General features: G+C 64.2%; 2 protein-coding genes across 2 annotated transcripts; one reads left to right on the top strand and one right to left on the bottom strand.

The window, feature by feature from the left end:
• The first annotated feature begins 12,919 nt into the window (after positions 1–12,919).
• RNF208 (ring finger protein 208) lies at positions 12,920–13,717 on the top strand. The gene has a single exon (XM_086625348.1). It carries the CDS (start codon positions 12,920–12,922, stop codon positions 13,715–13,717), a length of 798 nt encoding a protein of 265 aa, XP_086481474.1.
• Positions 13,718–20,539: 6,822 nt separating this feature from the next.
• On the bottom strand, positions 20,540–21,616 carry LOC147527200 (ring finger protein-like). The gene has a single exon (XM_086625036.1). It carries the CDS (start codon positions 21,521–21,523, stop codon positions 20,540–20,542), a length of 984 nt encoding a protein of 327 aa, XP_086481162.1. The 5' UTR covers positions 21,524–21,616.
• Between the last annotated feature and the right edge of the window lie 1,488 nt (positions 21,617–23,104).

The raw sequence follows: 23,104 nt of genomic DNA, 5'->3' as shown, positions 1-23,104 counted from the left end.
CCCACTGCGGCCCGGCTGGAGGAGAAAGCAAGGATTTCCTGGCCTGGAGCAAGTCCTTCCCGTCTCCTCCCAGCAGCTGAGCGCTTTGGGGCTGAGAGTGGGCTTTTCCCGATGGGCTTTGGACCAGGAGCCAGTGGCTGTCCCTGCATGGAGCTGTGGTTGAGCGGGCTAGCAAGCACGGAGCCAGGGCACGTTGGCTGACATCATCCTCCAGGGCCAAAATCTCCCCCCACCAGCTCTGTCCTGCCCACATGCCAAATCCCTGCTTGGGAAATCTCTGCGGGGTGGCTTCATGCCATTGCACGAGGACTTTAGGAAGGGCAATTCACCCGTTGCCAACCTAAGCCCAGCACCCGCCGCAGGGCGATGCTGCAGGATTTGGGTCCGATGGGGCACAGCCCGCAGCTCCTCGCTCAGAGTGAGACGGCAGCCAACAGCCCGGGATGTCGGGATGTCCTCCGAGGCTGAGCACCCGCTCACGTGCAGAGAGCTGGAACAGCGACCCTGAGAGCCCCAGCTGGGGACACCTGGTTGGGCAGCTCATGTGCACGGCCGAAGTTTTCCCTCCTCAAATTTCACATCTTCCTGCAAAGGAGGAAGCGGGGTCGAGGTGGGGGCAGCTGCTGGCTCCCACCTCTGGGCAGGCTCCCTGCAGTCACCGCTTTTGCTTTCACTGCAAGCAGCTGTGCAGGGTGATGCCGCGCAGCTTCCGCTGTGCCGTGGCCACATGGAGCTCTTGCACAGCAACTGCACCTGCCGATGGGTGTTTATAGGACAAGGGGTTGGTTTCCTGCTGTTTTTCCGTGATGCAAAGTTTCCAGCCCCAGGGATGGCTGTGGCAGAAGGGCTGTCACCCACCTCCTGGCCTGGAGCATCCCCAGCACTTTGCCATCCCTTCCTGACCCCTACCCTGGCGGTGGATTGGGGATGGCACCATCCTGCCCATGGCAAAGGCTCTGCCATGGTGGTCCGAGGGTGCTCTCCTGGCAGGGAACAGGCAGACCCTGCACAACACCCAGCTCCCAGCTAAGCCCTTGGCTCCAGCTCTCTCCCAGCGGAGGTCTGGTTCCTGTCCTGCTGCCTGCTTGTCCTCCCTGGCTTCAAACAGTCCCCGTTTGTTTGGCTCTCGCTGCCGGCTGGAGCCGGGGCCGCGTGCCTGGGCCGCCTGTGCACAACGGCTCCTTGTTCGCCGCCTCCCTCCCTGCTCGCCCCTCGCCTGCTTTAGCAATTATCCCAATTAGCCATGCCCTCTCCTTGCTCCCTGGCTGCGCTGCGGACCCTCATCCCTCCCACTCTGCACCGGTGGCAGCCGTGCTGCTGCCCACAATGGGCCACCTCCGAGCCAGCAGGACGTGGGCACCCAGGCGATGGCTGCCACCTTCCCGGGTGGGAAACAGGCGGGTTGTGCAAAATCCAGGTGTCTGGGGCCTGTGCTGGATCCCAGGGCTCTCTGCAAACCTCTTTGGGGCTGTAGGAGGATGAGGAAGCTGTGCCTGGACCTGCAGCTTGGCAGGACCCCTGGCAGCTGCCTCTGCTCCTCGAAATTGCTTTCATGGGTGCTGCCCATCCCACCCCAGCCGCTCAGGGTGCTCCCCCGCCTCTCTCCCCGGGGTGCGTGGGTGCAACCAGCGGCTTCCTGCAAGCCACGATCCACGTGTCACAGCTCCGGCACCATCCTCCCACGGCCCCGCCGGCTCGGCGAGAGCCTGGGGCAGGCGGTTGACGTTCCCACCTGCCGATGCAGGCTGGGGCGGCCGCACGGCCCCACGGAGGGGCCTTCCCACAGCGGTTCCTGGCAGGGCTGTGTTTCGGGGTTACCTTCCCCTCTGCCCTCCCGAGCCTGCGGAGAAGTCGGGGCGCAGCCTCTGGGGAGGTGCCGGGCACAGGAGCATCCCCGTCGGCAGAGCCCAGCAGAAGCAGCGGGGCCATTTATTCTTGCACCCTGGCAGTGGCTTCTACATTCCCCGGGATCTGAGCTCCAGGGTGGGCAAACCCCTGTATCCACTCACCATGGCACGATCCTGAGCCATGGCCAGCACCCGCTATGGGGGCCACAGGGGCAGAGTGGGCAGCCCCCCCAGCAGGCTCCTGCCCGCGCTCTGCCAGCAGCACCGCGCTGTGGCCATGCGGGGACTCAGCCCTTTAGTTGGGGCATCACCAGGCAGGGCGAGCGATGGGGCTGCCACCCCCGGGCTGGCTCCGAGCGCCCTGTCTCACACTGACAGCAGCCCTGGGCACCCAGGGTTTGATCTTTACCACTCGAGCCAGGCTGTCTGCTCCCATTTGTGTCTGTTGCGCTGGCGAGGGATGCGAGCGCCAGGCTCACGCAGGCTGGCAGCTCTGCGCTGGCACGCGGGCAGCCGCTGGGCAGGCAGCCCCTGTGCTGGGGCGCAGCCTCCGCCGCAGCTCTGCCAGCCCCAGAGCCCCGTGTGTAGATCAGGGTCCTGCAGAAAGCCAGGGTGGGCATGGGAGGGGGTGCTCCCCAGAGACCCCTTCTGCCTTACTGGGAGTCGGTCCTCATCCTTGAGTCTGCACCCAAAACTGCACCTTCATCCCCATCCATAGGACCATGATGGCTTCAGAGCATCCTGGGGGCTGCACGGGTGCTCAGTGCCCCACATGGCTTCCCGTCCCCCTCAAATCCACACGTGTCCCCAGCAGATGGGCACACAGCTCACAGAGGTACAAGTCTCTCTGGTGACCCTAGTCCTGTCCTGGGGATGCAGCACAGTCCCCACTGGCACCTGCCAGCTCCCCCAGCAGTCTGGGCGTGCTGGGGCCACTGCCAGGCTGGAGCACCAGTTTCCCTTACACAGAAAGACTTCACCTCCCCACGTCACACCAGGGATGGGGCTGGCTCCGGTGCGACCGCTCACCTCCCCACAGCCTGCACGGGAGCACTGGGCTGCAGACACCTCCTTGTTCCCAGGGGCCCCCCACCAGCCAAGGCATCGGGCAGGGGGTCCTCTCTCAGGGGAGCAGTGGGGAGAGACAGGCCACAGGTCCTCCTGCAGCATCCCAGGATGGCTCCTGGCACCAAATATGTTGGTGGACTGAAGAAACCAGGGAGAGGAAAGAGGTGATGGAATCCCCAAGGCCAGATGATGCTGTCAGCCCTGGGAAACCTCCCCAGCAGCCAGTACAGCACATCGGCCCTGCCCCGCGGGACGCAGCCCCCTCCCACAGCCCCCTTGCCCAGGGCTCTACACACCTTCCAGCTTCCACCAAGGCAATGCCAGGGAATTTGGCATCTTCCGCGTTCCCTCGTGCCTCCCCCCTGCAACTGCCCATCCCCAGCTCTGCAGGCACCGCTCCCCCCCGGCTGAAGCTCTCCCGGCCGCAGGCGCAGAGCAAGCGGCAGCTCAGCTCCGCCGTGCCCAAACCGCAGCGGAGGAGCACCTGCTCCGGCGGCCCCCACGCGCGCGGCGGCTGCTGCGCTGCAGGAAGCTGCCACCGTGCCGGAGCGGGAGCTGCGCAGGGGGCACCTCCCGGCCGTGCAGCCACGCAGCTCCCCCAGGCAACGGGGAAAACGAAATCCTCGGGTTAACACTCACATTCACCCAGCCGACCTAGAAATGCGGCCGTGGGGCTCCACGTAAGAGCATCGGTTGCCCAAGCTGAGCAGAAAGGATCGCAGGAGACCCGGGGGTGTTGCCAGTTGCTGGGAGCAGGGATGGGAGAGCACGTCGTGTGCCCAGGTCCTGCCGGGAACCCTGAGACAGCCACGCTGGGACAGCAGGATCCCACCACCCACAAGCACGGCCACAGCCTCATGTGTGGGGCTGTGTTCAGAGCAAGGGGTTTCTGGTGCCCAGTCCAGGAGCTGGGCAGGGCTCGGTGGGTCCTGGGCACTGCATTCGGGGAAGTTTTCCTGAAAAAGCTGAAATTCTGTTGCAAAAATAAATTGCTTGTTCAGTGCTGGGCTGCTCTTTGGAGCCATGCCTCAGCCACGGCAGCACCCAGGAGGGACAAGCCAGAGCTTGGGCACCTCTTCGCCCATGCCAGGACCGCCGTGCCCCACCGCATTGCTGACGGGCATCTCGAAGGCTCACGCAGTGGCTGTGCCACCTCCTTCTCCCTGACCCAGTTTGCATCTCACCGGCGCATCCAGGCGAGCGGTGCTGCCGGGTTACGAGCGGAGGCAGCGCCGGGCTCTCCCAGGGAGCCAGCAAAGCAAACGTGAAATGTCACCGTGATTGCAAGGCATCTGCCTCAGCCCCAGCATCGCCGGCACCAGCGCTGCTCCACCAGCCCTGCACCTGCCCAGCCCGGAGCAGGAGGGCCAGGAAGAGTGGCCGTACCCCCGCACTGGTACACACACTGGTTTCTGCTGAGCCTCCAACCCCTCGGGCTCTGTTAAAGCCAGCATCAGCTGGGCTGCATGGAGAAGGGGGAAGGTTTCTGCAGAGCTGCCATTTCTATTTCTAGGCCATCTCTGTCCCGTTTCGCCTGGGCACAAGGTGTTTTCTAAAGGACATGGGTCTTCCTTGCACCCTCTTGCCCCTGAAACGTGGCCCTGGGTCTTTGTGGCCACCACGTGCCCCAGCCAGCAGCCCCCAGGGAGCTCAAGATCTGCCCATCAGCCCTTGTCAGCACCACAAGACCAGGAAGGAGCTTCTGACGTGACCGTGCTGCTGCTGGATCACCAGCAAGACGTGAAATCCCCCTTGTCTTGGGAGTCCATGGGACTGTGCAGACACAGGGCGGGGGAGATGCAGCCCCCAGGTGAAGAAGGGGGCTCTGATGGGAGTGGGGGACCCCACTTGCACCACAGGGACTGCGGCTGGTCCCAGTCCCATAGCGGATTCCAACACCCCGCTCAAAGCACAGCTGGTGTGTTGCTCTGGACCTCTTGCAGGACAGCTTTGAACATCTCCAAGGCTGGAGATCTCACCATCTCTCTGAGACCCAGTTCAGTGTTTGACCCCCGAAGTGAAAAAGCTTTTCCCTGCACAGCTATAGGGAAACACAGCTGGAATTTCCCATGTCCCAGCTTGTGGCTGTTGATCCTTATCCTCTCTCCCTCCTCCCATGAGGTAGCTGTGGAGAGCAATGAATTTTCCATGAGTCTTCTTTTCTGACAGCTGAGCAACCCCAGGTCTGCAGGCAGGGAGCTGGTGGTGAGGGGAATGAAGGTCACCACGTCCAAGGAGAGAGGAGATGGTGTCTCCAGCCCTGCTGCCTTGATCTCCCCCCATCCCACGCGCATCCCACCTCCTCCTCCTCCCTCCCTCCTTCCCTCCTGCCATTGGTGCAGCACTAGCAACGTGGGCACCCACCCCACACCAAGGGCTCCCAGAAGTGGCCACAGTATTAATCACTAAACCAACCGAACAGTAAAAATAATGATTATGCCTCATGGGATCTGTTGGGGCTTTAGGAACATCCATTAACCTTCAAGCTTGCCAGATCACCATGCAGGTAGGTCTGTCGTGCCGTGGAGCTTACAACCTCAAGGTTTACGTGTGGTAACACGGGGAAGAGCCACGGGCTTTAGATCGCTTTGCACATCTTCTGAGCACCATCTTTCTCATGGTAGAGTCTCTGTAAAGGGCTGCAAGCCTAGAAATGACCACATTCAAACCCCCATCAACGTATTAGGACTGTTCTGCAAGAACATCAACGGTCAAGTCCTGACCACCACCAACCCACACACTTCTGCTGCTTCAAACAGCGACCAGAGCAACCAGCTCTACAGCAGCTTGTTGCATCCTTAAGCAAGCAGCTGGCAACAAGCAGTTCTGCTGGTTTCTTGGCAGATTTTTCAATAGCATCCTTCCTTCAAAATGGTGTGTGCTCTGCCTGGGCAAGCTGCATGTCCCAGGAGCTGCAATCGCTTTGGTGGAGCTACATGGCAGATGTGTGGTGTGAGAGCTGCCCTGTCTTCATCTTCTGTTGTGTGGGCTGATGCCATCTCAGCCAGACCTGGAGGGTGTCAGTCAAGGAGGGTGGTGACCGTGGCACTTGGGGTCCCTTCTCCTGATGCTCTACACCAGGAAGGGGAGGCAATCCCAAGGGGATGGAACATGGCATGATGGAGCATGGAGGATGAAAAGACCTAACATGGAGCATGGGCACCACATTGGCACCTGTCTCGGCCGCGCCAGGCTGGGTCGTCCCTCTGGTGCCGCAGGGCACCTGGGCAGGTGCTGGCGCCAGTGCCTGGCCCGCTACAGACGTGCCGATAAAGCTGCTCTCTGGAACGCTGAAGATGAGCTCATGTTTTTGTGGGTGAATTATCTGTGTGACGAGTGATTCACCAGCGCAAAACGAGATCGTCGCGAGAAGCAGGCTGGATTTTGGAAAGAGCTGTTGATGTTCGCAGGACTCGGTCAAACGGACTCCGCAACGGGAGCAGCAAGCAGTGAATACAGGTGGCGTGAGGCACTGCAAAAGCACCCCAGGTGCTGCCACCAGACGCACGGACAGCAAAGCGCGACGCCAGGTCTGCACGTGGTAGATGGGATCCGGGATGCAGGGCAGGGAGGTTTGGCAATGCACGGAGCTGCTGGCTCACCCAGGTTGAGTGAAAAGCAAAGACACGTGTGTTGTCAGGGTCAGCACCAAGTGGAGGAGCCACCCTGCTAGAGCGAGCCCTTCTCCGCGGGCATTATAAATCCAGAAGGGCAATAAGTTCCTGAGCATGCAGCTGGACAGCTGAGCTGATGATGGCTGATGCAGATGAGAAGAACGAAATTCAGGGTCAAATTGTCTCCTGGCACCACCGTTCATCTCAGCGGGATTGCGGCAGAGGCTGGCCAGGGCGTCCCGTCTCTCAGTGCATCCGTAGAGCGAAGGTTTAGAAATGATCCATTTGCGACACTGGAAAGTACTGGGTTTTGCAGAAAGGAGCTGTGGTTGCACGCAGGGCGGTCCCGGCAGGACCAACACCAGCTTGATTACAACAAGTAACCACTTGATTACGAAAAGCAAAACTTTGTTCATCTGGGCGGCACGAAGAGGACCCACTGGCAAAGCTGCTCCTGCGTGTCTGGCCTGGCAGAGCTCAAGGCAGGACACGGGGACGGGCAGGTACGCTGCACTAAAGAGCTCCCTCCGAACCCAAGGGCGTGCTTGGCCTGATGAAAAGGTCTTCAAAAACAGTAAAATAAATCTGTGCTAGTTGTAAAACCCAGAAAAGGGTGCTGTATCCATCAGCACAGCTCAGAAGACACGCTGAGAATATCTACGTGCAGCATAAAGATGTGCATTTCTGATAACACACAATACAGTAGATTTCTATAAAAGATACTGCAGCACCTATGTATATAGGACAGAGTTAGGTGCTACAGCATGTCCAGACCCAAAGACAAAGGTTAGATTTGGCCACAGGGTCTGGGGTTTGGTAGGGACATCACTCAAGAGCATGGCCACCCGGGTCCAGCTGGAGATGAAGGGTCTGGGCTCTAGAGGATGAGATGATTTTCAGTTTTGGGTGGAAAGCAGAGCTCTTGGTGGACCAACTCAGCAGAGAAAAGGGAAAACTCTGCACCTCCAAAAGTGAGCCTGGGAGAGCTCTGCAAGTCTTGAGCACTCACATGTTGGGATGAAAACTTGAGGCCAAAGCCTCCCTTGTGCAAGACTTAACCAGTGGCACTTGCCACCAAGGATCCCACCAAGCCCAACGCAAGCTTTAGGAGAAAAAGGAGTGCCAGGCTTCGGCTCGGGCTGCAAACTCCTTCACAAGTACCTGAATAGGTGGAGGAGAGGCTGAGAAGTGCTGCTGTGCCAGGATGGGCAGGATCCCGGGCCACGTCCACCGAGCACACGAAGCAGGGACCAGCAGAGATGAGGCAACGCCGAAGATCCCCAGCATCTTGGCACAAACACACTCTTATTCAGCAGAAAAGATGCCTGATATAATTTATGATTATTTTTAAATAGAGCTGTTGCTTAACTCCTGGAATAGTAGCATAATAACACCGTGCAGCTGGGTCAGCACGGGGATGCCATGTGAATTAATAAGAGAAAATGGCTCGTGCTCACTCACTTCCTGCAATTTCCTTTGCTCTGGGAGTTCAAGCTTAATACAACCGGTTCTCACTATCTGCATCCAGAAGCGTAAGCAGGAAAGTGAGGAAAAGCTGACGCAGAGAGGATGGGGAAGATGAAGGGAATCCCTGTTCAGCACTGTTAGGGTGCCAGACAGCAGCAGCCCCGCACTGGTTTTGGCAGGTGAGCAGATCAAAGAATTACACTTAGAGGGACTAGAGGCAAAGTCGTTACAAAACCCCTTATCCAACAGGAGAAACTAGAAGATTAAAAATGCAAGCACGAACATTGCCAACAGGGGAGCACGGATTTGCAGGTGGGGGCAGGTGGTGGGTGAAGCTGCAGGGTCCCTGGGGGACAGCCACATGCCAGGGACGGTCCAGCATGAGGATGGAGCGTGGCTGAGCCCCTGCGGTACCAGGGCATCACTCTAGCTGGGTGGGTTTGACCATCTCTTCCAGGCCAGGCAACTGGGTGAGATTTTTAGCATCGTTTCCCAGAGCGTGGATAGTTGGATCATCTATGGGATGCATAAGGCCCGACGGAGCTGAGCTTTCCTCCGGGCTGGCAGGGCTATTCTGTGAAATACGTGAGCTCCAGCTTCTGTGTCCATCCCACTGATGGAGGGGCCAAGGGACAGCGATGGCGTGAGCACGATGTGGCTGCGCAGTCCCAGCGCAGCGCCAGGCCCCCGCAGAGCCCCTGTTACAGGGGCGAGTGGCAGCTGCATCTTTGCTGCAGCAAGGCTGGGGGGCCAGCACGCAGGGCTGGGCAGCGTTACCTTCATGGAGAGGGCACCAAAATCTGGGCAAAATCCTGGGGCCAACTGAGGAGCATAAAGAGCTCAAGCATGGCAGCAGGTGACACAAGCAGGGAAACCCCAACAGCACCCAAAGGAGCCTGGTAAGTCCCCGCTGGCACCCCGCCCCAGCCAGGGTGGGATGGAGGGATGGAGAGCCTTGGGGTTCAGGTGCACAAGTGCCTGGGTCACTGGTTGGGGGGGAGGTTGGCTGTGAGCTCTGGGTTTGAACGTGGTGGGGAGCTGGGGGGCTCCACGTGGGGCTGGCTGCCCATTTTGGCTGCCTGCCTGCAGGCTCCCCACGCTGGAAGCAGACATGGATGGGGAAAGGGCAGCCCAGCCCTCACCATCTGCCAGGGCATGGCAGGAGCCAGGAGGTACGGACCAGGAGTTTGTCCCACAGGGCACAGTGCGGGTGTCCCCGTGGCCTCGTGTCTGCCTGTGCCAGGGAAGGGGGTCAAAACAAGAAGACCACGGCAACACACGATGCTTCCCAGTGCTCTCCGGGGACCTGACAGCACTGCTGGTACCCAGTGGTGGTGTGACACCCTGCATGCCACGCGGAGCCCGCCACATGTCCCAGGGCCCAGCGAGCCCCTGTGCCCTGCTCCCCGCTCCCTAGGCTCAGCAGGGATTGAGATGCTCAGCCGGGTTTTGACCTCAGCGTGGGGGACCCCCTCTGCTCCGCTGCCATAGGGGTGGCTGTGGGTTGGGGTCAAGGCCTGGCGATGGGGCAGGGGTCCCTCGGGACACGGTGGGGTGCAAGGCTCTGATTCGGCAGGGAGAAAAAGTGGTGGTTGGGGGGATATTACTGATGTTACCACCTTTCCCCAGCCCCGAAAGCTGCAGGGGCTGCTGGCAGGGCCGCCCCCACCCTTCCCCCCCGCAGCCACACGCTCCCTGACGCCGGCCCCAAAATCTCAGCCCCCGGAGCAGCATCGCCCGCTCCCGGCCCGCGCCGCGGAGCCATTTCCAGCGGCGGCGGCGGATGCTGAGTCACTGCAGGCCCCTCCGAAACCGCGCGGGGACCCGGCCGGGGGCAGCGAAGGAGGTGGGGGGGGGTCGTGGGGCGGGGGGGGGGGGAAGCGGAGAAGCAGCGGGGCCGCGGCGGGCCGGGGCAGGAAGGGAGCGGAGCCGCAGCGGGGCGGCGGCGGCGGCGGGGCAGGGCCCGGCGGGGCGGGGGGTGCGGGGGGTGCGGGGCGGGGGGTGTGCGGGGGCGTCGGGCGCTGCGGCCGGCGGGCCCCGGCGCTGCTGAGCGAGAGAAATGTGAGCCGGCTGCACCACTGCGGCGGCACTGCGGGGCCGGGCGGCAGCGGAGCGGGAGCGCGCAGGCAGCGCCCGCGCCCGCCGGACCCCGCGGGACAGCGGGGACGGAGCCCGCCTGCCTGCCGGCACCTGCCGGAGGGGCACGGGGCGGGGGAGGGGGGGCCCCGGCTGCAGCTGCCCCCCACCCAGGGCAACCAGGCTGCGCTGTCGGCCGCGGAGTGTTGCATCAGCCCCGCGCGGAGCGGGGGCTCCGCGGCCGGAGGAGGCGGCGGAGGAGCCGGGGGAGGGAGCGCGGAGCCGCGGGGCGGGCGGAAGGTGCCTCCCCGGCGGCGGCAGCGGCGCTACCTGCCGCCTCCCCCCGGCAGCGGGTCCCCGCGGAGCATCCGGAGCCGGAGGAGCCGGCGGGAGCCCGGCGCCGCCAGCTCTGCCTTTGTGCCCGGTGCCCTCGCCGAGCCGCCGGGGAAGCTGCCGGAGGAGGCGGCGGGGCCGTGGGAAGCGGGACCGGGAGCCGCGGCCCGGCCGGGAGCGGCGGCGAAGACCTGCCAGCATCCTCGGGGAGCCGGCACTTCGTACGGGCAGCGCCTGCATCCCTCTGCCTTTCAGATAACCTTTAACCGCCTGGGCCTCCAGACCTTTACCGGGGACGGAGCGGGGCGCTGGAGCCTCCACCGGGCACACGGCCACACCGGGATCTCCCGCCCGGGGCACGGCGGCCCGATGCAGGTACCGACTAGCAGCGACCGTCCTTTCGGCCGGGCTGCCCGGGGGGCATCACCCTGCGGGCGCGCAGGCGCGGGCGGGTGTGTGCGGGTGTGCACATGTGTGTGAACATGTGTGTGCACATGTGTGTGCGGGTGTGTGTGTGCACATGTGTGTGCGGGTGTGTGTGCGCCGCTGGGCTGCGAGCGAGCCAGCGCGGCGGGAGGCCGGGGGCTGCGGTGGGAGGTCACCGCGGGGGTGGATGCTGGGTGTCGGGGGACAGGGGGTGCTGGGGAGGGCTGTGTCGCCCCGGGGGTGATGGGGCTGCGGGGTACGGCGGGGTGCTGCGCCTCGGCTGTGCACGAAGGGGTGTGACGGCTTGAGCGTGGAAAGGCGGCGGGTGTGCGTGGCGAGTGCTTGGCCCCACGGCTCCCTATGGATCCTTACGGATCGCCGTGCCCGTCGGTGCGCTGCGGTGAGTGTCTGCGCGAGGCCTGCGGGCAGCGAGTCCCCGGGGTTGCTGCTGTGCGGGGGCGGGGGGGGAGTTATATGCTGCTTGTGGGATGCGGGGTGCACGGTGTGGGGTGCAGGATGTGGGCCTGCGATGGGGGATGCGGGACGTGAGGCCTTCCTCCCCAGGGCAGGCATCGCAGGATGCTCAACAGGACCCCAGTGCCACCAGGGCATGGCCCCCAGGGACACCCCCGCTGAGGTCGGGCAGAGATCCAGCCCTCCATGGCTCTCAGGCATCCAGGGCTGAACACCCCCCCCCCAGCCTCTCACGGTCCCCAAGGGCTGCTGCTACAACCAGATGGCCCCCTCGGGCCCCCTCCACCAGGCCTGGCAGGGCTCAGCGGGAGCGGGCATCCCTCTAACAGGATTTGCGGCGTGATGGAGGAGAGCGCCTTCGCCCTTCTCCGAGGAGAGACAGGCTGTCGCCAGGGCTGCCGAGGGAGAAAATGGCCACGGGCTGGCTGCCTGCCCCCCATCTCCTGCCCCCAAACGTGGCCTGTCCTCTCCAGCAGCCCCGGGACAAGGGCAGGGAGGTGGGAAGAGGGAGAGGAAGCTGGAGGGAGGGATAATAGCAGGGACAGATCAGGAGCAAGCGATGGAGGTAAAAATAGATCCACTGAGCAGAGGAGGGGCTAAACGTGAGAGAAAACCCTGAGCAGACGCAGGCTGGCAGGGGAGCCCCCCCCGGGAGGGACCCTGCATCCCAGCAGGGCATAGGGGTTCCTGCCCTCCCAGGGCAGAGGGGAGACCAGAGACCCCGTGTTCAGGCTGCCAAAGAGATCCCTTGGGGGGAAATACCTGCCTGCGCCCACTTCCGCCAGCCCAAACACGTGGGCGGATGGACAAGGACCTGCAGGGCTCAATTGCCAAATTGCTGGGATGCAGGCAGGCACGCATCCCGAGGGAGCGCTGGCAGCCGGCACATCCCTGAAGAGCCTGGGAGCCAACCCCCTCTCGCTTTTCATTTCCAGCGAGCACGAAGCTGAGCTGAGCTGGGGACAAAGGTGCCAGGGACGGTGGGGACGAGGCGTGTGGCAGCCCTGGCCAAGGGGAGGTGCCCTCCGGCGCAGGATGCCTGAGCCCCTGCCCCGCGGGAGCTGCTGGTGATGGCAAGTGGGAGAGCCGGGAAGTCAGAGCAAAGGAATTCGCAAACACATTCTTCAGCGCCACGAGGATCCCACGGCGCGTAAACAGGAATAAAGGCCGAACGGAGGTGGGGGCTGCCCCCAGCTCCTACGGGACCCCCCGGACTCACCTGCCCAGGGCAGCACCCAGTGCCACAGTCCCCGATTTACCATTCCCAGCTGCAGCTGATACGGTGTGGGAAGTGCCAGCGAAGGCGAAAGGGGGGCTGCCGAGTGACGGCCAATGTCACGTTAACATCCCGGCGAGGCGCTGCGGGGAGCCAACGCTTTGATCACCCGCCCGAGCGCGTCCTCCAAGGCGGGCAGGATGCTGCTGTGAGCGCTGCCTTCCCCGGCCTCACACCTGGCACCCTCGGGGCTGGCCGGAGAAGAGAGGCGCGGGGCCTGCTGCTGCTGCCCCGTCTCCCCAGGATGCTCTCCCGCGCCAGCGGCTGCTCCCCGTTCTCCTGCTCCGCAGCCAGACCGAGATTGAAAGCTCAGCAGGCTGCCGGCATGTTTTAGCCTCATGCAGGCGTCGCTCAGAGCCCCCAGAGCAGTGGACAGTAATGTGAAAACCATACTCATGTCGTGTCTGAAAGGGCAACAGGTCATCATTAAAATGGAGGCGATGAAAATCATCCACCCGGAGAAGTTTTCGGAGCTGCAGACCTCGCAGCCGCGCTACGCGCCGGCCCCGCGCCGCGAGCCGCCCCTCGTGGCCAAGCGCGCGTGGCCCTCCGAGTCCGAAATCATCGTCAACCAGGCGTGCGGGGACATCCCTGCCCTGGACGCCGCCCCCGGCCCCCTGCCGCTGCCCCGGACTCCCCCCCTGCCGCGGCGAGAGCGCGGGTACCAGAGCCAGCGGAAGGGCAGCTCGGAGGTCTGCTACCACCGGCAGCCGCCGTCGGACGAGGTGATCGTCAACCAGTACGTGCTGCACCCCTCGACGCCCTGTGAGCCCCTCGAGTGCCCCACCTGCGGCCACATGTACAACTTCACCAACAAACGGCCCCGCATCCTCTCCTGCCTGCACTCGGTGTGCGAGGAGTGCCTGCAGATCCTCTACGAGTCCTGCCCCAAGTACAAGTTCATCTCCTGCCCCACCTGCAAGCGGGAGACCGTCCTCTTCACTGACTACGGGCTGGCGGCGCTGGCCGTCAACACCAGTATCCTCAACAGACTGCCGGCCGAGGCCCTGGCCACCAACCCCGTCCAGTGGAGCAGCGACACCGACCGCAGCTGCTACCAGACCTTTCGCCAGTACTGCGGGGCTGCCTGCACCTGCCACATCCGAAACCCGCTGTCTTCCTGCACCATCATGTGAGCCCCGCGCCCCTGCCCACACCTCCTGGCAGCGGGGCGGCCGGCGGCTGGGAGAGGACGGCGCTGCACCACGGCCGGTCCCCGGTCCCTCCTCTGCCCGTGGTACAGCCCGGGGATGCTCCGATCGTCATCGCAGCCAAGGACGTGGGACCGGCATCCTCGCCAGCACTGGCGGGGGTGATTGGGACGCTGGGACCTGGCGGCACCCCTTACGCCCTGGTGGTGCCCAGGGAGAGGAACGCTGGGATGGGGAGCATGTCCGCCAGTGCATCCCGGGGCTCTGGCTCCCCCACCCTGTGGCAGGTGCCCCCGCTGTACATCGAGCATCCCGCCGCGCTCCTTCCCTGGGCACCTTCTCCCTCTGTCCCCATGGCTCCCAAGGGCAGACACCAGGTCCCAGCCAGAGCAACACCCTCCCTATCACCCCGTGGCTGCCAGCAGCGGCACAAGGAGCCCTGGAGGTGCCCAGTGCCGCGCTGGGTCACCCGCCTGGTGCAGGAGATGAAGACAGGTCCCCAGCTGCCCCCCACCCTCTTTACCTATAAGTTATTTGCCAAAGCTTTCATCTCAGCGGCCCCGCCGCCACGCGCCCGAGTCGTTGTAGCCACGCCAAGCCGCCGCGCCGGCCCCTCGGTTGCGAGCAGATACGCGGCCCGTTTCCTCCGCAGGCCCTTGAGGAAAGCTCCACTTTATCCTCATTTTGGAGGATTCTTGTTCTCCCCCGTCCATCCCTGGCCACCCCCTCCCAGGCCACTACGTGTTCACAAAGGCATTGAGCTGTGCCCGTTCTCTGCCGCTCCACCCGGCGCCCCGCACCAATGCCCTGTGGGATGGCTCAGGGGGGTGACATGGGGTCCGGTACCCCAAATTGCTGGCTCCAGCAAGGGCATTTGGCTGGTCAGGGGGGCAGAGGTCTGGCTCCTGCCCGCGGCCCTTTCCCCGGAGCAGCACCTCTGCTCTGACCCCTCTGCAGAGGGGCTGGCAGGGCAGCAGCCCCCTGTGCAAAGTCTTGCTTTCTCCAGGGCACCTGGAGGGGTAAGCCTGCTGCCAACAAAGCAAAAAAATAAAACTAAAAAAATAAAGAAAAAGCCATAATTTGCGGGTGCTCCTGCGGGGCTGAGCACCACAACCCGCCACGGCCGCAGCACCAGGGGCACACGCTGCCCTGTCCCAGGGCACCGGGGCTGGGCGAGCCAGAGGGGTGGCGCAGAGCCCCGCACCCTGGGGGAAAGAGCAGCCCCCGGCACTGGCCAAAGCCCAGCATCCATCTTGGGAGAGGGGCCAAACCGCCCCCGCTGCCCGCCTCGAGGGAGCGGGCGATGCTGCCAGCGCAGCCCTGGGTACCATCGCGCTGCGGGGGAGAACGGGGGCCGATACCGTTTCTGTGTTGCTCTGCCAATGCCTCCCGCTGCTGGTTGTGACGATGATCATGTTTTATACCCGGCCTTGTTCTAACCCCCATCAGTCTCCCCAATAAAGATTATATTGGAACGAACGGCGAGCCGGCGTCTCGGGGGGTGCGTCGCTGCGGGCAGGAGCGGAGCCCATGCACCAGCCAGGATGCTGCACCCTGGCCCCGCTCCGTCCGTGGGGCAAGCTGGGGGGCGGATACGCAGAGGAAGGGCTTTCCCTGGGGAGTGGGGGCTGCCACCTCCCCCTCCTGGCACTGACATGGTTGTGTCCCCTCCAGTCCGTGGTCCCACCGCACGTGGCTGGGCACTGTGGGGTTCTCCATGGGGGACCCTGACCACACTGCGCAAACGGTCCTCAGCCACACCAGGGGCCCTTAAATACCCGTCAGCTGTCCCATTCCTCCCCGAGCGATGCAGCATCCCAGGGAGGATTTTCCAGGCTGGTCCAGAAGGTCCTGGCAGCACCTGTCGGTGAAAGCAGCCAGGCAGGGACGTGGGCAGCGCTGGGCTCCCCTGCCCCACTCCGGCGAGGCAGATGCACCCATGGGCCCTGCCATGCTCACAGCCTCGTCACGGTGCCTGGCTGCACACAGGGACCCAGCACAGCCACTGGCACCGACAAATGGCACCGGCATGGAGCACCCACTGCCTGCACCAAATGGACCCTGGGGTTGCCGTGATGGGAGAGGCAGAAATTTGCAGCAGAAGCAGCCAGGAGGGTGCTCTGGGGCAGTGCAGTTCCCTGGGGCATGAGCTGTGCATGTAGGCTGGCATGTGCACACGCGTGTGCACACGTGCACAGTGGGGGATGCATGTGTATGCGCACACTGAGGCTTTTTGTGCACACACAGCCCCACCGGCCCAGTGCTGGCCCCCAAAATTCCTTTCTCTGAGAGCAGCAGCTGTCTCTGCCCTCTGCTATGGGCCACTGTGGAGCCACTGCTTCCAAAGCACTGGCACGTCCTCAGCCCGTGGCTGAGCCCTGGGGGGTGCAGGGTCTGCGGGGTGGCTGCAGAACCCTTGTCCGCAGCTGCCAGTTGCCCCCCAGGACATGGTTCTATCCCCAGAAAATGCAACCACATCCCAGTCCGCAGGTGCTGAATTACAGCATCAATAATGCAGCCGGTGCCATGCCCGGCCCCGAGCGTGCCGTGGCTGTGACCTGGCTCCCCGGCCCTGCACCTGCATCCCCACTGTCCTTGGTTTTGAGGGGCACACGCAGCCCTGGCAGCTTTGCCAGAGGCTTCTGGCTGTCACGGCATCTCCCGGTGAGCCTGACGATGTGGCTGCTCAGGGAAGCTGGGGAAGCCCCGAACCCAGGACGAGCATCTCCAGCTGTAGGGTCCCAAAGACACCGAAGCCCTGGGCCAGCCAGGGCAGAGGTGGCAGCAATTTTGCCCTCAAAGCAGGAATTTGCCCTTTTTATTACATAAGGATGAAGGCTACAGCGTGTCCTCCCTGGTACCTCTTGGGCACAGAGTAAATTTAAAACTGCTAATTTGATTTTGAGTTGCAATTAAGGAAGAAATGGGGCTTTTCAGGAGCAAGCACGGGGTGACAGCCCATTTCTCCTGCCCTATTAACCTCGAACCAGCGCTGGCTGGAAGAGGCGCCAGGGGACGTTGAGGGACCGGGGTGTGTTGCGGGTGGATGGGGACGGCAGGGCAGTGCCAGCCCTCGCATCGCGGCTGCAGGTGAACTAAAAGTCTTTCAAAGTCACCCTGGCATCCCAAGCCCTGAAAGTCTCCCATGGCCACACTGAGCTTCCTGCCTCCACGCTGGGTTTTCAAAGCCCTCCGAGACCCACCTGCTGCTTAAACGTGGCTGGGACGTTGCCACATCCCAGTTTTGTGAGCAGGTTTTGCCACGTGTGAGCGAAGATGCTCCCAGAAGTTCCCAGATGAGCTGGTTGATGTCATGTCTGTCCCAAGCTGGGATGAAGCTTTGGGGTCTCCTGGTCTCCAGGCTGTCCCGTGTTGGATGGGGGGGGGTTGGGGGTTAAATGGCACCTGGGGATGACCCTATTCCAAACATCCTCATTTTGGATGTGGGAAGGGTGGTGAACGGGCAGCTCTCTACCAGTTTGGGGTCAGCCTTTGGGGATGGTGAGGGGTCCAGGGGATGATGTTTCCCAGCCGCTCTCCCCAAAACTGGCTCCCACAGCCCGGCCAGTCAGTGCCGGCTCCTGCCGGGCTGGGCCAGCTCTGCGCTTCTGCTGGTGATGGGTGGGCAGCCCCGGGCAGTGCCAAGGACGGTCCCCATGTGTGGCCCCACCAGTCCCTGTCCTGCCCCACCACTCTGCCAGGAGGTTGCACAACGGGACCAGTTCCCCGTTGGAGTGGAGTGGGGGGAGGATCCGGCCCCAGCACAGCCGAGAGGCTGAAGGCTGCACTGGGCTACATGGCAGCACGATGCCAGGCTGGGAAGGAAGTGACAGAGCACCAGGGCTGTGCCCTCCTTGGGGACACGCAGCCTCAAAACCTCAATCCAGGGCAGTCACGCACCCAAAACGGCCATTTCAGTGGAGGGGGGGTTGCCTCCGACTGGAGCTGGATGGGACCCCCAACTCTCTGACCCCCAACCCCTGCCTGCCCGAGCGGGTGAGACCGGGCGCACTCGGTGCATGCCTGAGGCTGGCTGCACCGCCGATGTCCCCACTGCCACCCAGGCATGGCCGGGGACCCAGCTGGGGGGCACGCAGTGGGCTTCAGCTGGAGAAACCAGGAGAGAGAGAGGGCCCTGAGCGGGCAGGTCCCTGCAGGGATGGGGCCAGTCACGGCACTGCTCTGGGAACATCAGCCGGGAGATGCAGTGAAGCTTTTGGGGTGCAATGGGGTGTCAGGGGCTCGTGGGAGGGGGCAGAGCTGCAGGGTGGAGGGAGATGGGGTGGGTTTGGGGGGTCTGTGCTGGAGTTCATGGTGGGGGGGAAGAGATGTTGGGGGCCACAATGGGGCAATGGGGGGCGGCAAAGGAGAACTGGGGGGCTGGTGAGGTGGAGGAGGGCTGTATGAGGGTATGCGTGGTGAGACTGGGGCGTGCAGAGGGGTTTTGGGGGCTGTAGGAGGGTGCTGGGGTGTGCACGGGGAGACAGGGTGCGTGTGGGTGCTGCGGGGCCGTGGTGGATACTGGGGGTGCAAAGGGATCAGAGGGTGCGTGTGCGGGGCTTTGGGGGGGCTGTGCTGGGGGATGGCGTCCCGCAGCCGGAGCCCTGCCGCAGCCTCCCGCGGCTCTCGGCACGTCACCCCCAGCCCCGGCTCGCCGTGCTGCGGGGCACCCGCCGTGCCGCCCGCCGCTATCTCGGCGCGCTAAATATAACCGAGTCCTTGCGAGCGGACATTGCGGGCAGGATCACGGGTGGCACCATCGGGCTCCGCAGCCCCCCAGGGACCCCAGCCCCAGGGCGATCTATGTGCCTTTCTCCAGCTTTTCGCACCCACAGGTGCTGGCAGCCGGCGAGGGCAGCGTGGACGTGCTGGAGGACGCATCGTGCTCCATGGTGTCCCCGCAGGGATGGCTCTGGCCTGGTTTGCCCAAAAGACCATCGCTCTCCACCATGTAAAGTAGAGCAGGGCACGTGCCAGGCATCCCACGTGGTGGCAGGGGCCCCCCGGGTGTCTGAGCCCCCCACTCCCCGCAGGTCCCACCTCGCCGAAAACGTCCCTGGCCGGGGGAGCTGCTCCACTTGGTATAAATAAACATTCCTCGGTGCGACGGGGGCTGGGGGGGACCCGCCTGCCTCTGCCTCCCCGTCTGACCTGTTTCGGGGTGCCCCGCTCCTACTGCTGCCTCCTATGCCTTGGCACTTTGCCGAAGCAATGTGTGGCAGTGCCAATGCTGAGAGTAGCCCGAGAGCCCAGCAAAGCCCCCGGCCCAAATCTCGGCCTCCGTGGGCACAGGGGTCTGGGTTCCCGCAGGGCTGTGCGGGCACGGGAGCATCCACTCGCTGCCCCTGACCTGGATCCCTTTGCAGGAGGAAAGGGTGGGGGGTGGTACCCCGCAGTCCCCCACAGCCCTGGCGAGGTGCCATGGTGCATTTCCGGGGCAGAAGAGTGAAGCTGGGACACGCAGCTGGTTGCACAACCCTGGCATGGCCGGGCAGGAGGAGAGGGCATGGCAGTGCCAGCCAGCCCCTCAGCAGGCACAGGCAGGGTGGGGACAGAGGGGTGACAGCACAGGGGGGCGATTTGGCACGGGGTCTGCATAGAGCTTTGGCAGGGCACCGAGAGAAATAAGGAGCAGCGCACCCCAGGCTGCAAAGATGGGTGCCAGCACCACAGGAGACTGACCCACAGGTGGGATTTTGAGGGCATCTGACACGTCCCTGCCACCCACCACCAGCCCAAAGGTGGCTGAAAGCCTGGAGCCATCCCCATCCCCTTCCCCTAGGGATACAGGTGCCCCCAATAAGCACCCTGCAGCATGGTGGGGAGCAGGTGTGCAGAGGGGCCACGGCCCAGGCATCGCCCCGGGGAGGACAAGGGGATGGTGGCATCGTGCCTGGCTGGGACACAGCCCCTGCATGAGGCTGGCTGCCAACATCTGACAGCAGAGCCCACATCCCGTGCAGTGTTTAGATATTCCTGCCCACTGCAGCAGTGGACAGGTCCCCTGTGGGCACAATCCTGGTGCCACACTCACTGTGGGCTCCTCTGCCTGCGGTTCCCGGCTGGGGCTGAACCTGCCCATCCTTGGGCACTCGGGGCCCGTCGGCCAGTCCTGCTTGACGGTGCCAGCGCCGCACCGCAGGCACAGAGCTGTGTTTGCTCTCTTATCGCGGCACAGGGCAGCACGAGCACCAGCTGGCACCATTCAGCCAGGGCTGGGAGGTCCCACAGTGGGGGCAGACACCCTCTCCCACGGTAGCTGGGGACACCGACCAGCCCCATCCCCCTCCTTGTGCCACCGCTGCGCCCCGAGAGGATGTACGCAGCCCTGACCGGGCACTGAACTCAGCCAGACACCGCCGTGGTACAAATGCAAGTTGTATTTCCAGTCCATGCTGGTGAACCCCAGTCCGTCTGTCCTGGGCACGGGTGGCACAGCCCACAGCACAGCCCTGCTCTGCCTGCAGAGCCCCTCCAGTTCCCAGCCCCACACCAGGGATGTGCTCCCAGTGCAGGAAGGGCTCCTGCTCCATCTGCCCCTTCACTGCTGCAGCACTGGGGTAGCTGGTGCCCGGCGGGACACCAGTGATGCCCAACTCCAGGGTTGCCTCCCTCAGCTGCTTGCCCCGATTCCTCTGCTGCCTCACCTGCTCCGGGCTCACTGGCAGCACCAGGGCTTCGCAGGTGCCTGGGTTCATGGGCTCACTCCCAGACTGGCATTGCCACCCAGCACCAGCCCTGGGGGTGAAGCAGGAGCCGGGCATCCTGTCCCCATGCACGGCCCAGCCTCGAGGCACAAACCCAGTGCTATTTATCGAGGATGAGGAAGAGTAGCACCATCAAGACGATGGGGAGGAAGATGAGGAGCAGGCTGAGCATCTCAGCCACCAGCAGCAGTGCCAGCACCAGGAGGTAGCAGCAGCGGCAGCGGCGCTCCAGCCGCCCCAGCCTGCGGATGAGGCAGAGCGGGTAGCGGACGCAGGGCAGACACCCGAACATGCGGCTGGTGTGGAAGCGCACCTGGAAGTGATGCTCGAGGGCACCGGCGAGGCCCGGGCGCCGGGGTGGCAGGGCGGGGGGCCGGGGGGTGGTCTGGACGCTGGGAGAGCCAGGCTGGGCATGCAGCAGGAGCAGCTCCTCTTGCAGCTTGCAGATCTCCCACTCCAGCATGGGCGTCTTCTGGCGGCAGATGGGGCAGCGGACGCGGCCGAAGTCGGCGCCGCCGGCCGTGTCCATGATGGCGCGCAGGCAGGCGCGGCACAGCCCGTGGTTGCAGTTGAGCAGGGCCGGTTTGTGTCGCTGGTCGTCGTAGGGCTCCGTGCAGATGGGGCACTCGTCCTCGCTGCCCGCTGGCACGCAGAATGGCGCTGCTGCTGCCGCTGCCGCCTCGTCGCTCGACGTCTCCTCTTCCTCGCCAGAGAGGCTCAGGATGGAGCTGAAGGCACTTTCCAGGCTGGACGACCCTCCCTGCGGCGCTGGGCTCTCTCCGCAGGGCAAGGTGGGGCTGGTGGCAGTGGCAGCGGGAGGGTCCTGCCCCGCGGGCAGGGAGGCACCGTGGGCAGGCGGCTCGTCGTGCCCGGGCAGGAGCGGCTCGGTTGCATCCTTGGCTGGCGGCAGGTTCCAGTGGCTCCAGGCGGTGGCGGGCACCTCTCCGCAGCGCTGGGGTGGCTCCCCGCGGCCCCCCGACCCCTCAGTCTCGCTCTCGCCCTGCTGCCAGGCACAGCCCTCCCCGTCGGCTGCTGGCACCGGCTGGGGGCCAGGCTCTGCCTCCTCACCTGCTGCCGCCTCCATGGGGGTGGCTGCTCCACAGCCGCCCCCCTCACCCACCACCCCCTGAGACCCCTCGGGGCTGGGTGTGGGACGCGGGTGCTGCTCCAGGGCAGGAGGTGCCCTTCAGCACTGCTGCCAGAGGGGTTTAAAGGCAGCGGCATCCACACAGAGTCCCGTCATCCCTCCGGCACGGTGTGGGACCTCCTCCCAGGCCAACGGGTCAGGAGCCCCCGAAGCGAGGTGCATCCTCATCACCCTCACCGACAGGCCACCCCAAGAGGGGCATCGCTGTGAGCATCCAGCAGCCACTTCCTCCTCCTCCTCCTCCTCTTCTTCCTCCCCAGCACCGACGCAATACTGACCCGCCACGGTCCAGAGGAGAGGGTAACAAGCTGGGCGCTGCCAGGCGCTGCCCGCTGTGCCAGCAAGGGGTGCAGGAGTGGCAGGCACCCGTGCAGGCAGCTGCTGCCTGCTGCGGGCCAGGCAGGGCTGGGGCCGAGCCTGGCTCTAACCAGTCTGGCTTGTCAGCTTCTGGAAGCAGCTCAAATGCGGGCAGCCCGGGGCAGGCAGCCATGCCCGCGCCAATCAGCTCCCGCGGGAGCCGGGGAGGAGCTGGGCCCACGGCCGCCTCTGCTCCTCGCCCAGCAAAAACGGAGCCACCTCTGCGGCCAGTGCTCCCCACACCGCTGCCCATGGGGCACGGCGTGGGCCCTGCGCTGCCCCTGTCCAGCCCCCCAGCTCAGACCCCACTATAGCACCCTGGCATGGGCTCCTGCGCTGCCCCAGTCCAGCCCCCCAGCTCAGACCCCACTACAGCACACCAGCACAGGTCCTGCAGTGCCCCAGCACCGCCCCCCAGTTCACACCCCAGTATAGCATCCTGGCATGGGGTCCTGCACTGCCCCAGTCCAGCCCCCCAGCTCAGACCCCACTACAGCACACCAGCACAGGTCCTGCAGTGCCCCAGCACCGCCCCCCAGTTCACACCCCAGTATAGCATCCTGGCATGGGGTCCTGCACTGCCCCCATCCAGCCCCCCAGCTCAGACCCCACTACAGCACACCAGCACAGGTCCTGCAGTGCCCCAGTCCAGCCCCCCACTTCACACCCAGTATAGCACCCCAGCATGGATCTTGTGCTGTATCAGTCCAGCACTCCCCCCCAGCTCATCCCAGCTCAGTGCCTTCACTGGGCCACCTCGCCTTGCCATGCCCCATAAGCAGCTCACAGGGCTTGGAAGGAAGAGCCGCCTGGATAGTGCCCCATGGCAGGGGACGGTGTCACCAGCATGATGACTGCCATGCAGCAGCTCTGCCCTGGCCCCTCGCTGGCCCTGGGGAGCAGGGACCCCAGCCCAGCCTGGCTCTGCAGGCGCAGCAGCTCCTCGCAGCAAGGCAGCACCGGCATGGCAGCAGGGTGGGGAGCCCCTACCAACACCCCGTTGCCACTCACTGCGGTGCTGTAGCTCGAGCAATGCCCCGAGGCACTGCTTGCCTGTGCAGGACCCCTCGATCCGGCGCGTGGGAGGGTGGCTGGGTCACAGGCATGGCGTGGCAACCGCTGCCCCTTCCTGTCCCAGCCTGCTCCCGGGGACTGTCCCAG

The sequence above is a fragment of the Tauraco erythrolophus genome, chromosome 22, assembly GCF_009769465.1.
Source record: "Tauraco erythrolophus isolate bTauEry1 chromosome 22, bTauEry1.pri, whole genome shotgun sequence".
Taxonomy (NCBI): Eukaryota; Metazoa; Chordata; class Aves; order Musophagiformes; family Musophagidae; genus Tauraco; species Tauraco erythrolophus.
The sequence above is the reverse complement of the archived record's forward strand: the minus strand, read 5'-3'. Positions and strand labels throughout refer to the sequence as shown.